This window comes from Gorilla gorilla, chromosome 6, assembly GCF_029281585.2.
Source record: "Gorilla gorilla gorilla isolate KB3781 chromosome 6, NHGRI_mGorGor1-v2.1_pri, whole genome shotgun sequence".
Taxonomy (NCBI): Eukaryota; Metazoa; Chordata; class Mammalia; order Primates; family Hominidae; genus Gorilla; species Gorilla gorilla.
Window position 1 is genome coordinate 37,319,691 of NC_073230.2, and position 14,299 is coordinate 37,333,989.

The 14,299-nt window shown below is 49.4% G+C and overlaps 1 protein-coding gene across 5 annotated transcripts in view; it reads left to right on the forward strand.

Annotated features, from left to right (window-relative positions):
• The window catches only part of WIPF3 (WAS/WASL interacting protein family member 3), a 106,010-nt gene that overhangs the window by 72,974 nt on the left and 18,737 nt on the right, over positions 1 to 14,299 (forward strand). For all 5 annotated transcript variants that reach the window (XM_055347260.2, XM_055347259.2, XM_055347261.2 and 2 more), the window contains exons 5-7: positions 4,656 to 5,384; positions 8,851 to 9,000; positions 10,097 to 10,198. In XM_055347260.2, coding sequence (XP_055203235.1) covers positions 4,656 to 5,384; positions 8,851 to 9,000; positions 10,097 to 10,198 — 981 coding nt within the window. The remainder of the gene's footprint in view (positions 1 to 4,655; positions 5,385 to 8,850; positions 9,001 to 10,096; positions 10,199 to 14,299) is intronic.

Genomic DNA, 14,299 nt, shown 5'->3' on the forward strand with positions numbered 1-14,299 from the left:
TGGAACCATCTGGGCAATCCACACATGCCAGTAAGCAACATGGTTTTACTGAACGGGCATGATAGAGTAGAAGATCATGTTCTTGGGACCTTAAGCACTAGGAACTTCCAAAGTACAAAATGGTTCTTGAGAAATCTTTTAATTCATCATCCTGTTTAAATTATTCCATTGTAATAGCTTAAAAATGACTTGTAATAGTGTGTAATACTTAGTGATGGCATGACGGTAGCCCAGACTGCAAAGTGTATATAGACAGAAGGTCCAAATTGTAATAGAACTTCATAGTGACATCACTGTGGATGCATTAGCAATGCATGAGTTGTAATGATTCGGTCATCATATCAGTTAGGTACTGCTGTGTAACAAAACACCCTAAAACTTAAAAGCTTTAAGCAATCATTTTTTAGCCTACAATTCTGTGGGTTAGCAGCTTAGAGTAGTCTTGGCTGGGCTCCCTCTTGCATCTATAAAGAACTGCAGGTTGTGTAGGTAGCTTTGCTAATCTTATATTTCTCATATTTTTCCAACCTCTGGAGCCTCAGCTATAACCACTGGCCTGACTCACCTCTATCACGTGGTCTCTCAGTATCCAGCAGGCTGTCTGGGCCTTGTTTTCATGCCAGCAGCAGGGTTCCAAGAGAGAAGACAGAAGTATAAATAAAGTCTCTTGAGGCTTAGTCTTGGAAGTATTACTAGGATGTAACTTGGAAGTCTAAGAAGTATCACTTCCTACCACATTCTCTTAGCCAAAACAAGTCACAAGGATGGGGAAATAGACTTCGCCTCTTGATGAGAGGAACTGTAAAATCATATTTCAAAGATTATGGAATCAAGCATAAGTGGGTAATGAAGGCCATGTCTGTAATCAGTCTACCTCAGTGATTTTTGTTTCAGTGGGCATCAGATGTTTTGAAAATATTGCATTAAAATTGAACAAATACAAATTTACTCTGAGAAAAAAAAACCTGTTTTTCCTATTCTTGTTCTCTTTAACCAGCAAGCTGAATAAACTCCAGGAATACCATTAATACAGGAGGAAATACAAAGGCCCAAACATTCCTCATACCAGATCTTCCATCATGCGACTTTTCTAACTTTTTCAGTGGCTTCTGTGACTGTTTAATGTTATGGGATGCTTATGCTGCCTCACTCACCAATAAAAGTCCAGCAAAGAAAAAGACTCTAGGGTATTTTGAGATCCAACTTGAACCTTCTCAGGAGCCATGTTCATTTCCTCATTTTTGCTGAGGGGTTAGCAGGAAAGGTAGAGCACAAGGTCTTCCTCAATAAAGACAGTGGATATTCTTCAGTGTCCTCTTCTTTTTCAAAATTCCCAAGTGCTATCAAACAAATATCCTTTGGAATAGAAGGCTTCCACCAGTTTCTCTTCATAGAAGATGGGAGAAATGGGCCCCAGTCAGGTTTTCATAGGAAGCAGCCAAAAATAGCCAACAGGAGTCCTACTGGTCTTCTTGTCACCAGTGGGACATAAGTGTCAGACGTTTGAGTCACTGTAATGGGGAAGACAAGAATTTATCTCTTTAGAGATGGAGGTCCATAAGGAAGTGACTAATGATGCCTGTTCCAGGATGGAAACTCAAGGAGAAAGCCACCAGATAAACACATGGACTGGGTACCATGTCAGGGCAAGGCAGGCCGTGGCTCCCCGCTCCCAGCACTTTCCCGGCAGCCCCCTTCTCATCAGAGGAAGGGACTTGAGCCTTTGCTCCCTCTCTGATCTTCTGGCCTACCTTTCTTGGTGGTTCATGCCATCCCCTCCACTCACACTATCCTTGTTGCTGCTCTCACACACCAGCATGTTGCTGCCACTGGGCACTTGCACCGACTCTCCCTTGGCCTGAAAGGCTCATCCGCAGGTGTCCACGTGGCTCAGTCTCTCCCTTCCTGCAGGTCTCTGCTCAGGTGGCAGCTGATCAAAGTGTCCGTGAGGTCTTCACTTATTATCCCATATAAAGGTTTAGTCCTATCCTTTCATTCCATATCTCCTTTTCCTCAATTTACTTTTCTTGTATTACTCGGCACCACCTGACATATCATGTATTCACTGGTTTATCTGTTTATTGTCTGTCTTATCCATGTGAAGCTAAGCTCCGTGAAGGCAGGGACTATGTTTTGTTCATTGCCATAGAAATGCCTGGCGCATGGCGGGTGCTCAGTAAATACTTGCTGAATTGCATGTGTGAATGGTAGTGTGGTGGCTGACATTCATTAGGGACCACAGCACAGTGTCATCGGCTCATGGTACTTTTAGGGACCCATGAAAATATTTAAATTTCTTTTAAAATCAGAAGAAAACATATGACCTTTTAGGATCAAAGAATGTATTTGTCTTTGTACCAATGCAGTCATGAATATAAATATTTTTTTAATGGAGAAGAGGCCCACAAAGGCAAAAGTGCCTAGGGACCCTGGAGTCATAATGCAGCCTCGGCTTACAGCTCCAAGGGAGTGAGAATTACAATAAGATATGATGAGTAAACATTATTTCTGGGTTGAATAGAATGTGTAATGAGACTTCCAAGGTCTTCTGGAAAACATTCAGATTTGAGGAAGAAGAAATATTTCATCTTTTGCTAAACCTGCACGTTCTAAAAGCTGAATCCTTTCCTATGGGCACAGCATCCCTGATGCCCTCAATCTGGCCTTTCCCGCCACCTCCTGGCCTCCTTTTTGTTTTCTTTGGATTTCTAGGGCTCGGGTTTCCATTGTGAAGGACAGCCTCCTCCCTTACTTCCTTCAACTCCCTCGGAGCTCTCTGTCGGCCCAGGCCTGCCTCCTCCACTTGCCTGCACTTATACTGTCAGCCCTTCTCCCCTGCAGTCTCACCTTCCTCCCTGAGGGGCATGCCCACCCTCGTTTCTGCTGTGCATGTTAGGATAAAAATGAGTTTGCCCACATTTCTCATTTGGTTGGTGGCTTCATCAACACAGGATCCCCTACTTTTAACTGACTCACTTTAAGGGTTTTTGAATCTCTGAGACATGGTGTCCTCAGTTACTTAAAAGGTTTGGATAGGCTATTTAAGGGTAGGCTTTGCTCTGTTTTGTAAACTTTTATTATCCCTTTCAATTTCATTCAGCCACTGGGCATGTAGGTAGGCTCTGCCTTGTTTAGGCAGCTGCCTAGGTTCTCCTCGTCATCTTTCTGTATTATATGGAAAAAGGTTTGAGAACTTCTAGGCAGGAATCCCTGAGCTGACACCTGCTAATACCATCCTCACCCTACCTTAAGAACAGCCATTCCATAATGTGGTTGGAATATTATGGTCTAGGTGACTGTCACATTATAGCCAGAGGGACTCATATTTGGAAAGCCAGATACCAAGGTCTTGCCTACTTAGCTTCACCTGAGTCACCTCTGCTAGGCCGTGCTTTGATTGGCCTGGCTTTTGACATCCAGTACTTTAAGTGTATGGCTTAGCCCCTGATTGGGGTAAACACACAGGAGACTCAAGTACTGCAAATCTCAGAACCCCCAACAGATGCTGGGGTTTCTAATCTGAAATGAAAGCTGCAGGTCCCATGCTGCAGCACCCAGGAAGTAGTGGGTGTGAGAAAACATCATTTTTCAAGTGTTGTCCACAAGTTGTCATGGTGATTATAAAATATAGGGGAAAACACCCCCCAGAATTCTTATAAAAAGAGCACTAAATCTGGAAGAAATATTTTAATCTGCCTCCTGAGTAGACAGTGATACTCCAAGGACATCTCTAAGCAGTAATTGCAGAACTTTGAGGCAGTAAACAACGAGAGGAACTTTTTCTTATTAGAGAGAGGCAGAGCGAAAAAAGGGTGAGAAGTAGCAAATTGGTGCAAGGCTGTGCGGAGTATAGAGGCCCCTCCTGGGGACGTGCTCCACCTGAGTCTTCCATGAAAACCAAACGCAAATGCTTATCAAGAGCCAATGGTTGTTGCTGAATTTAAAAGCGGAATTGAATTTCAAGCTGGGGCAGATGCAATGAAGGATCTATAGGGTGAGAAAGCCAAAACCCTTGGGAATTAGCATAAGTCTTTGGGAAAGGAGGTTTTGAACTTCCAGAGGTCATAGAACTGTGAGGTTCAAGGTCATTGGACCTGGGTTGTCAAGGGCAAATGTCTCCCTCCAGTCTTACCTTATGTATTCAGGGAATCATGAATTTTCTGCTCTCAACACAGAAACAAAGAAAGTCAAATTTCACAAAATGCTGGGAATGAAGAAAACCTCCCTAGCCAGGAGTGCTGGTTGGTACACCTGAGGGTCCAAATTAGAGCATAAGGGCTGATGGACCTAGCAGGTGTCAGTGAATGAGTGTGAGTGTGGCCTTGATTAGGAAGGGCAAAAGACACCCGGGCAGTCCTGGCCCTGTCTGGGATACTAGAGGCCCAAGGCAGATGACAGCACAGGTGGCATGGATAGGAGGGCTGGAGGCCTGACCTGGGCTTGTCATTAATGCTGGCAAGGACTTTGGATCTGGTCCAGTTGGTCCTTCTGGGTGACAGCTGTGGCACCTGAGGCCTCTCAGTGGACACGTGCAGAAAAAGCGGTCTACAGTGCAGCTCACTGCGGGCAGGCTTGAGTGTCCTGAGTGCCGCCTACCTGCGGGGGCTTTCTCCTTCTTTATTGCCGAGCTAACCCAGAATCTCTTAAACTTCCAGGTGGCAAGACAGGGCAGGGCCCTGGCTCCCGCGCGCCCTCTCCCAGGCTTCCCAACAAAACCATCAGCGGCCCGCTTATCCCGCCTGCCTCTCCCAGGCTAGGCAATACCTCCGAGGCGCATGGCGCTGCCAGGACAGCCCCGCCTCGCCCCAACGTGCCTGCCCCGCCCCCTCCGCCTCCACCCTTACCTCCACCCCTTCCCTCTTCCTCCCCCATCAAAACTCCGCTTGTGTCCCCACCCGGCCCACTGACCAAAGGGAACCTCCCGGTGGTTGCACCCCCCGTCCCCTGTGCGCCACCACCTCCACCTCCGCCACCTCCCCCAACGCCACCCCCGCTGCCCCCGGCCTCGGTTCTTAGTGACAAGGCAGTGAAGCCTCAGCTAGCTCCCTTGCACCTCCCGCCCATCCCGCCCCCGCTCCCTCTGCTCCCACCTCGTGGGTATCCGGGGCTCAAAGCGGAGCCCGCCAGCCCCGCGCAAGATGTGCAGGAGCCTCCCGCCCCGCCGCCCCCGCTCCCCCCTTATGCTTCGTGCTCCCCGAGGGCTTCTTTGCCCGCGCCCACTTTGCCAGGAGTTAATAGCAGCAGTGAAACTCCACCCCCGCTACCCCCTAAATCCTCCAGCTTCCAGGCCCCACCGCAGAAGGCCAGTGCGCAGGCCTTGCCCGCCCCGCCTGCCCCTCCGGGCTCCCAGCCGTTCCTGCAGAAGAAGAGGCATGGCCGACCAGGTAAGGAGCGCTGCCTGGCCCAGTGCCCCTGGTGGAGTGCAATAAAATCTTGTCGTTGCACAGGACTTTATTGTTGGAGGTATTCATTTCAGAGATGGACACCAGGGGTGAGGGAGGCAGAGAGACTTGCCCAAAATCATGCTGCATGTAAGCAAGGGATCCCGGCCTTGATCCCCTGCCCTTACTAGCTCTGTGGCCCTGGGCAACCACTTGGCCTCTCTGTTCTCCCTTCTATTCATCTGTCAAATGGGGATAGATAGCAATAGTTGTTACCTCCTGGGCTGCTTGTTAAGGATTAAGTGAGTTCTTAGGTTTGAGGTGCTTGGAACAGGGCAACAGTGAGCTTGAGAGGGATTATTTATTCTTACTACCATCCTTCCAACTCCCAATCTCCTCCCTGAGGTGGAGGGGGCGTGAGTGTGGCTTGTTTCCAGAACCAGGCCTCCTTTTATATTTGCCCGCGTTTTCCTATCTGGCTCCCAGCCAGAATCTTCGCCGGCCCTCAGTAAACTGGATTCCCACTCTGCCTTAGTTTTCGCAGGTTCTCCAGCTGACTCAGGAAAACTGAGGTCCTGTATTTTGAGCCAAATATTAAAAATAATTCCTTCACATATGCAGCACAGGTTATTTGAATTGAGTGTTCATGCCCCATGGCTGATTTCCTTGATCCCGCTAGTAGGAGGCTTCATTCAGTTTTAGTGCCCCTGTGAATGGAAAGTACCTCCACACGTCCACAGACACACCCACATCCACACACGCAGACACACTCAAACATATGCACACTCATAACACACACATCCACATGCACACCCCCAACACACATATTCCTTTGTCTTTTAGAAAATCTTTTGATGCAGAAAGCTTCTTAAAAGTATTTTCTTGACTTAAAAATAACGCAAGCTTGTTGCAGAGCTAATAGAAGGAAATTCAAATTGGCCAGGTACAGATGGCTCACACCAGTAATCCCACTGCTTTGGGAGGCCCATGCATGAAGATGGCTTGAGGTCAGGAGTTCTAGGCCAGCCTGGGTAACACAGCAAAACCCCATCTCTACAGAAAATAAAAATAAAAAATTGGCTGGGCATGGTGGCAGACAGCTATAGTCCCAGCTACTTGGGAGGCTAAGGCAGGAAGATCGTTTGAATCTAGGTGTTCAAGGCTGTGGTGAGCTATGATTGTGCCATTGTACTCCAGCTTGGATGACAGAGCCAGATGCTGCTGTCTCTGAGTAAATTAAGTAATTCAATCACCCATAATAACATCACCCAGAGATGAAAACTGCCATTTGGATAGGTTTCTTCAATTCTTTTTTCTGAATATATGTACACGTTTACATGGTTAATACCATTTTTCACATACAGTTTTGTGTTCTTTTTTAATTTAATATTATATTAAAAACAATTTTATCAAATTATTAAAATGTCTTTATAAGCATGACAATATATTCCATATTCCTCATGTTAGATATCTAAGTTGATTCCATTTTTTGTTATTATGGATAATATTACAAGAAATACTTTTGTAGAAATTTTAATCCACGTTTTTGATATTTTTCTAAAAGTATTGGTGTCTTAAAGGGAATTCCTGGTGCAAAGAGCAAAGATATTTTTAAGCCTCTTGATTACAAGAGGTAAGGTTTTAATCATTCTCTTTTCAATTGATTGGTCACCATGAGGGCCAGCATTTGGGCTGATAAGCCCCTTCTGATATTTGTTATTTTCAAATATTTATGATGTGATGAAAAAAACAAAGCTTTTTTTTTTTTTTTTTTTTTGAGACACAGTTTCACTCTGCCATCTAGGCTGGAGTGCAGTGGCAGGATCTCAGCTCACTGCAACCTTCGCCTCCCAGGTTCAAGTGATTCTTGTGCCTCAACCTTCCGAGTAGCTGGGGTCACAGGCGTGCACCACCACACCTGGCTAATTTTTGTATTTTTAGTAGAGACAGGGTTTCACCATGTTGGCCAGGCTGGTCTCGAACTCCTGACTTCAAGTGATCAGCCCACCTCAGCCTCCTAAGGTGCTGGTATTACAGGTGTGAGCCACCATGCCTGGCCAACAAAAACAAGGCTTTTGATTCAGAGGGCTATGAGTTCAAATCCTGGGTTCCTCACCCACTCCTGTGGAAACTCACACCACTTGGGTTTGTTTTTTATTAATACTGAATTTTTTTTATTTGACAAATGGGCCTACTAATAACACCTTTCACATAGGATTATTAGGAATATGAAATGAGAAATCTGCATAAAGGGCTTGCATGTAACTTCAGCTCCAGCAGCATTATTTCCTTACCACAAGTGGGGCAGCTGTTCACCCAGAAGAGGGGCTGCAGTCCTTTTACTGCATGTGGGAGCAAGTAAATTCCTCATAGATCGTTGTGCCCAGAAAGGGAAGACCAGAAAGGGAGAGGAAGGCAGTTGGGAGGAAGAAAGGAAGATGAGCAGATGCTGAAGGGACATGAGACACGAGGATGGCGGCTGATGACTGAGAATGCCTGCTGCAGCTGGGGCCCCTTCATCTCCTCCAGAGTAGTGAGCCCCAGGCCAGGATGGGGATTCATATGTGGCCTTCTTCTTTGCATCTTTGGATTTGAAACTTGGTTTGTCCATGTTCAAAATAAGGGCAATTTCTACTTTAGCCCAACATGGGGGGAAAGGACAGAGGTAGTAGTTGTGAACATCTTAGCACAGATAGTAATAATGTAATTGTCATCATTTCAAGAAGCAAAGGGATGTTTGCAGTGCCACTGAAGAAATAAGCAGCAGTGGAACCCCTGCACTGATGTGCCAGGATAGCAGATTTTGGGTTGCCAGATGAACCATACAGGAAAGTATTGGCAAAGGAGATAGTGAGCCTCTCAGGCATGATCAGAGAAGGCTGGAGGAAGTAGGTTGGATTCAAGTTAGGCCCTGGTGGGCACGTAAGATTTAGGTGGACCGGAAAGAGAAACAAGCATTTGCAGTGCTGGAGAACCAGTGTGAGCAGGGACACAGGGGCAGAACAAGCCCCTGACCGCTCCCTCTTCAAGCCTCCCTCTGGGCCTCTTCTACAGACAGCCCTTCCTGTTCTTACCACTCTCCAGTGATTCCCCTGCTTTGGGCTGTACCCGATGATGAAGGTTATCACCATCATTAATATTATTGCAGCAGCTAACATTTATTGAGGACTTACTACATGCCACTCAACTTAAATTCAACTCATTGAATCTTCTCAGTAACCCTGGGAAGTGGGTGTACTATTACTACTCCCATCTTACAGATGAGGAAACTAAAACACAAAGAGGCTATGCTACTTATCCCAATGGGAGAACTGCAATTCGGTGCCAAGCAGGTTGACTCCAGAGGTTGCCCTTTTACTCGCTATATCATATTACATCGGAAGATGGAAATGCCTAATATCTCACATAAGGTTATAGCATCCACCATTCCCATCCGTGTTTCTGAATACACCATCATCTTCTCTGTAAGGGGCCGGTGGGGGAAAGCTAAATCCACCTCCAGCACCCCCTGCGAGATCACCTACCACAGAGCTTTCAAGCAAGAGCCAGCAGGCCACAGCCTGGACCCCGACGCAGCAGCCTGGAGGTCAACTGCGAAATGGAAGCCTGCACATCATTGGTAAGTGGGTTGCACCCTCTGCCGGTTTGGCTGCCAGGAGGAAAGTGATTCTCCCAACCTCTGGAGAGAGAGTTTGCTGGCCACAGTGCTGCCATCTCAGGGTGCATGCTTCTTTCATGAACAGGGGCTCACTCCAGCACCAACCAGCCCATAGGTTCTGTTAAATAGGGTTCCTTTCAAGGCTTTCTGCATAGTTTCAAGGCCCACTGTCTAGCCTTCTAATTCAGATTAGAGAAAGGGAAGAAAAGCAGCATTTAAACTGTGTGTGTGTGTGTGTGCGTGTGTGTGTGTGTGTGTGTGTGTGTGTGTGTGTGTGTGTGTGTGTCTATGGAGAAATCAATGCATAAGCCTGAAAGAGTAGAATGATATGGATAAGGAGAAAGATACATAGAAGACTCACCAGGTAGAGGGACATTTTGAGTACAAGTATGGAGGTAGGAAGGAAAGTCACCTGGGGTCAGATGTGAAGCCGTGGAATCTTTCGATCCCTTCTGTGTGCTGGGCTAGTGTCTGACAGAGGCCCAGATCACAAAGCAGGGGCTCAGCCCATGAAAGGGCCACAGGAGCCCTCCCCTCCTGCCAGCAGATCCCAGAGCAGAAGCTGTTTGCTTTGTGGAGCTCAGGTCCCACCCTAGACACAGGCCATGCTCCTCCATTCCCTAGTCATTCTGCCCACCTCTCCCTCCCCTCAAAACCCTCCCAGGAGCTTCTCAGGTGCTTCAGGCTGCTGGGGCTTTGCCAGTTCCTTGTTGGCACCAGGGTCCCCACCTCTGATTCTGGACCCTGGAGAGCCCCATGCCACTTCCACCCCTTTAGCAGCTTCCTTACGGTGTTATTGGTTGAAGTAAGTTCAGGTGGGTGACAGGGAGTGACTGGATTTCCCTCTCCCTGCTTCCCTCCATCCCAACCAACCAGTAAAACTTGAGAGGTGAATGGATGTCTTAGGGAGAATGGCCCTGTTCTTAAAATCCTTGCACTGAGCAGGCAAACAGAAAACGGTGGATGCAGTCAGAGTAATCTCTGTGCTCCTGGAAATGATCAAAACTTGGATCATGACAGTAACCTGAGTAACTCTTTCCATTTCGCTTGTGTGCAGATGACTTTGAGTCTAAATTCACGTTCCATTCTGTGGAAGACTTTCCCCCTCCGGATGAATATAAACCATGCCAGAAGATTTACCCCAGCAAGATCCCCAGAAGTAAGTACCACCTTGATAAGACTCCTGGCATTTCCCGACCCTTCAAAATTAGGTGCCCACTGTGCATCAGTTGGTCACAGACTGTCTAAAGGATGATGTCATGATTTCACTGTACCACTGCAAGGATGTAGTGCTGTGCATAGTTCTGGAACTTTCAGGACATTGATTTCTCCTGATACCTAAGTGTTCATTTAGAGATTTTTATAGAACACTAAGGGTAACTGTTTGGCATCAGATTTGGATACTTAGACTTACCACTCATCCCTCTCCTCCCTGGGGCTTTTGATAAGGGAACTAACCACCCCAGATAACAGCAAAATAGGATGTTTTGCATCAATCACTGAGGAAGAACCTGAAAACCCGTAATTCAGAACTCTGGCAAATCGTGACATGGAGAATGTCCTTAGGTCAATGGTTCTCAACCTTGGCAACATATTAGAATGACCTAAGGAGCTTTTACAAATCCTGAAGGCCAGGCTACATCTAAACCACATAATCAGAATACCAAGGTGTCAGGATTTTTAAAAGCTGCCAGGTCATTCCAACATACAGCCAAGGTTGAGAATAATAGCCCAGTAAGGGCCCCCCTCCTCCTGATTTCATTGTGTGGTCGGACTTTAAGACAGGACATTTAACCCAGCTTAACTGTTCAGCCTTAAGAGTAGAGAGATGAGCCAGGCATGATCCATGCCTGTAACCCCAGCACTTTGGGAGGCTGAGGCAGGAGGATTACATGAGGCCAGGAGTTTAAGGCCAGCCTTGTCAACATAGCAAGATTCCATTTCTACAAAATATTAGCCAGGTGTGGTAGTGCACACCTGTAGTCCCAGCTTCTTGGGAGCCTGAGGTGGGAGGATTGCTTGAGCCCAGGAGTTGGAGGCTGCAGTGAGCTATGATTGTGCCACTTCACTCCAGCATTGGTGACAGAGTGAGACTCTGTATCCACAAAAAAAAAAAAAGAGAGAGAGAGAATGAGATGATGAGGTGGAAGAGCCAATTCTTGTCTGGTACTGGGCCAATCAGATTGGGCAGGAGCCAGAGTCAGCATTATAGAGTGAGTGTCAAATGCGTTCCCACCCCACACCCTAAGTAAGCCCCCATTCCAGACCTCTGTGGACCCAGATGGAAAATCAGTGTCCAGGGTTAGCCTAAGACCAGGAATCGTGAGCCAGGCTCTTTGCCCGTCTTCTTTCAGAGGGACCTTAGTGAAATCCTTTCTGCAGAACTCAACTTCCTGCAGAGCAGAGGAAATGCAGGCCTGCCCTGCGCTCAGGTGGAGGGGGCGTGGACCTGCCCTGTGCTTAGGTGGAGGGAACCCAGGGCCCTGTGCTCAGGTGGAGGGGGCGCAGGCCTGCCCTGTGTTCAGGTGGAGGGGGCGCGGACCTGCCCTGTGCTCAGGTGGAGGGGACGCGGGCCTGCCCTGTGCTCAGGTGGAAGGGGTGAGGGCCTGCCCTGTGCTCAGGTGGGGGGAATGCGGGCCTGCCTTGTGCTCAGGTGGAGGGGGCATGGGCCTGCCTTGTGCTCAGGTGTGGGGAACAACGGGCCTGCCCTGTGCTCAGGTGGGGGAAACGCGGGCCTGCCCTGTGCTCAGGTGGAGGGGGCGAGGACCTGCCCTGTGCTCAGGTGGAGGGGGCGAGGACCTGCCCTGTGCTCAGGTGGAGGGGGGCACGGGCCTGCCTTGTGCTCAGGTGTGGCGAACACAGGCCTTCCCTGTGCTCAGGTGGGGGGAACACAGGCCTGCCCTGTGCTCAGATGGAGGGGGCGTGGGCCTGCCCTGTGCTCAGGTGGAGGGGGCGAGGGCCTGCCCTGTGCTCAGGTGGAGGGGGCGCAGACCTGCCCTGTGCTCAGGTGGAGGGGACGTGGGCCTGCCCTGTGCTCAGGTGGAGGGGGCGAGGGCCTGCCCTGTGCTTAGGTGGAGGGGGCACGGGCCTGCCCTGTGCTTAGGTGGAGGGGGCACGGGCCTGCCTTGTGCTCAGGTGTGGCGAACACAGGCCTTCCCTGTGCTCAGGTGGGGGAAACGCGGGCCTGCCCTGTTCTCAGGTGGAGGGGGCGAGGGCCTGCCCTGTGCTCAGGTGGAGGGGGCATGGGCCTGCCTTGTGCTCAGGTGTGGCGAACACAGGCCTTCCCTGTGCTCAGGTGGGGGGAACACTGGCCTGCCCTGTGCTCAGATGGAGGGGGCGCAGGCCTGTCCTGTGCTCAGATGGAGGGGGCGAAGGCCTGCCCTGTGCTCAGGTGGAGGGGGCGAGGGCCTGCCCTGTGCTCAGGTGGAGGGGGCGAGGGCCTGCCCTGTGCTCAGGTGTGGGGAACACAGGCCTGCCCTGTGCTCTGGTCGGGGGAAAGTGGGCCTGCCCTGTGCTCAGGTGGGGGGAACACAGGCCTGCCTTGTGCTCAGGTGGATGTTCATCTCTGGGTCCGCTGGGACATCTCTCTGCTGGCCTGTGTGGCTGTACATTTAGAGATATAACCCTGTGTGCCCTTTCTAATAAAATGTAAATACCAACTGCTCTGAGTTGAGAGAGAGAGAAAGGGATCAGTATGAAGGAGGATGGAGGGAAATCCCACCCACTGAAGGTTAAATAGAACATGAAGGGCCAGCAATGGGGGAAGACAGGTGCTGTGTCCATCTCCCATCCCTGCTCAGTTCAGCACACTCACATGAACCGCCTGTCATACAGCAGGCACCCTGTAGGCACCAGAGGCTGCAAAGTGTAAGAAACAAGCTCTCCTCCACCACGCACCCACCACACTCCTTAGATGAGAATTAGACCCCATAAGAGTGTCTTAATCAGTGATTGTTTAGAGTCCCAAGGGGGTGCAGGTGGATGCTGGGGGCCTGAAAGCCAGAAAGAGAGGGTCACAGTTCCACGTGGTTGGGAAGGCATCCAGGCTGAGGACAGGACAGACCCAGGAGAGAGTGTGATTGTGCTGGGTGCACGTAGGAACCATCTGTCCCACGTGGTACATCAGAGCCCAAGGTGCCTGGCTAGATAAGACCATAGAGGCTGCCGGAGGTGCAAGGTTGGGAGTGTGTGTCCATATATAACACCCCTTTTCCCATCTTGTGAAATATGCCCAGGAATCAGCTCGATAAAAACCTAAGTATTTGTGTTCTTATTGGAGGACACAGCTTAGGTTCCCCAACAGCAGGCCTCCTAATACTGCACCCAGAATTAGGCTCCTTTACTCCCTCAGGCAGCGGGACTCACACTTGAGGAAACTGAGCCTGGCCCCCTACAGTCACAGAGTGTGCCTCACGGGACTTTCCACATGACAAGGAAAGCAGAGCCAAGGGACCCGCTTCATCAACAGGCAGCCAGATCTCAGAGTGGGCTGGAAGGAGCCAGGCTGCACGGGGCTGCCTGCACATGAACCTACGGAGACAAGGAGACAAGGGTGCCTTCTAACAGTCTGTGTCCTGCCTAAGGCATTGGAGCCTGAACCTGTAAGCAGGGAAGAACTGTCAGTGAAAACACTAAACGACAGTTCCAGGGCCGTCATGGACCCCGCGGTGGATGCTGTGGATATTCAGGCCTGGCACTGTTCTGGGTGCTTTGCATACCTTATCATTTGTCCTTAATGCAGAGAGTTTCCAGGCAGGGAAAAGGCCAAGTGACTTGCCTAAAGCCTCACAGCAGATTAAAGCCAGAGCCAGGAATTTTGAACCCACACCTGTCTGAACCCAGGGCCAGTTCCATTTGGCCGTGGTGAACTCTGAGAATGGACGTGATGAGATGCAGGTTGAGACAGATAACCAGTGGCTTGATCAGAGGAAGTAGAGACCAGGGTCAGGGAACCTGTTAGCCAGCTATTATAAGAGTCTGTGCTGGGAGGCCGAGGCAGGCGGATCACCTGAGGTCAGGAGTTTGAGACCAGCCTGGTCAACATGGTGAAACCCTGTCTCTACTAAAAATACAAAGTTAGCCGGGTGTGGTGGCGGGCGCCTGTAATCCCAGCTACTCGGGAGGCTGAGGCAGGAGGATCGCTTGAACCTGGGAGGCAGAGGTTGCAGTGAGCTGAGATCGTGCCATTGCCCTCCAGCCTGGGTGACAAGAGCAAAATTCCATCTAAAAAAAAAACAACAAAAAAAAAGAGTCTGTGCAA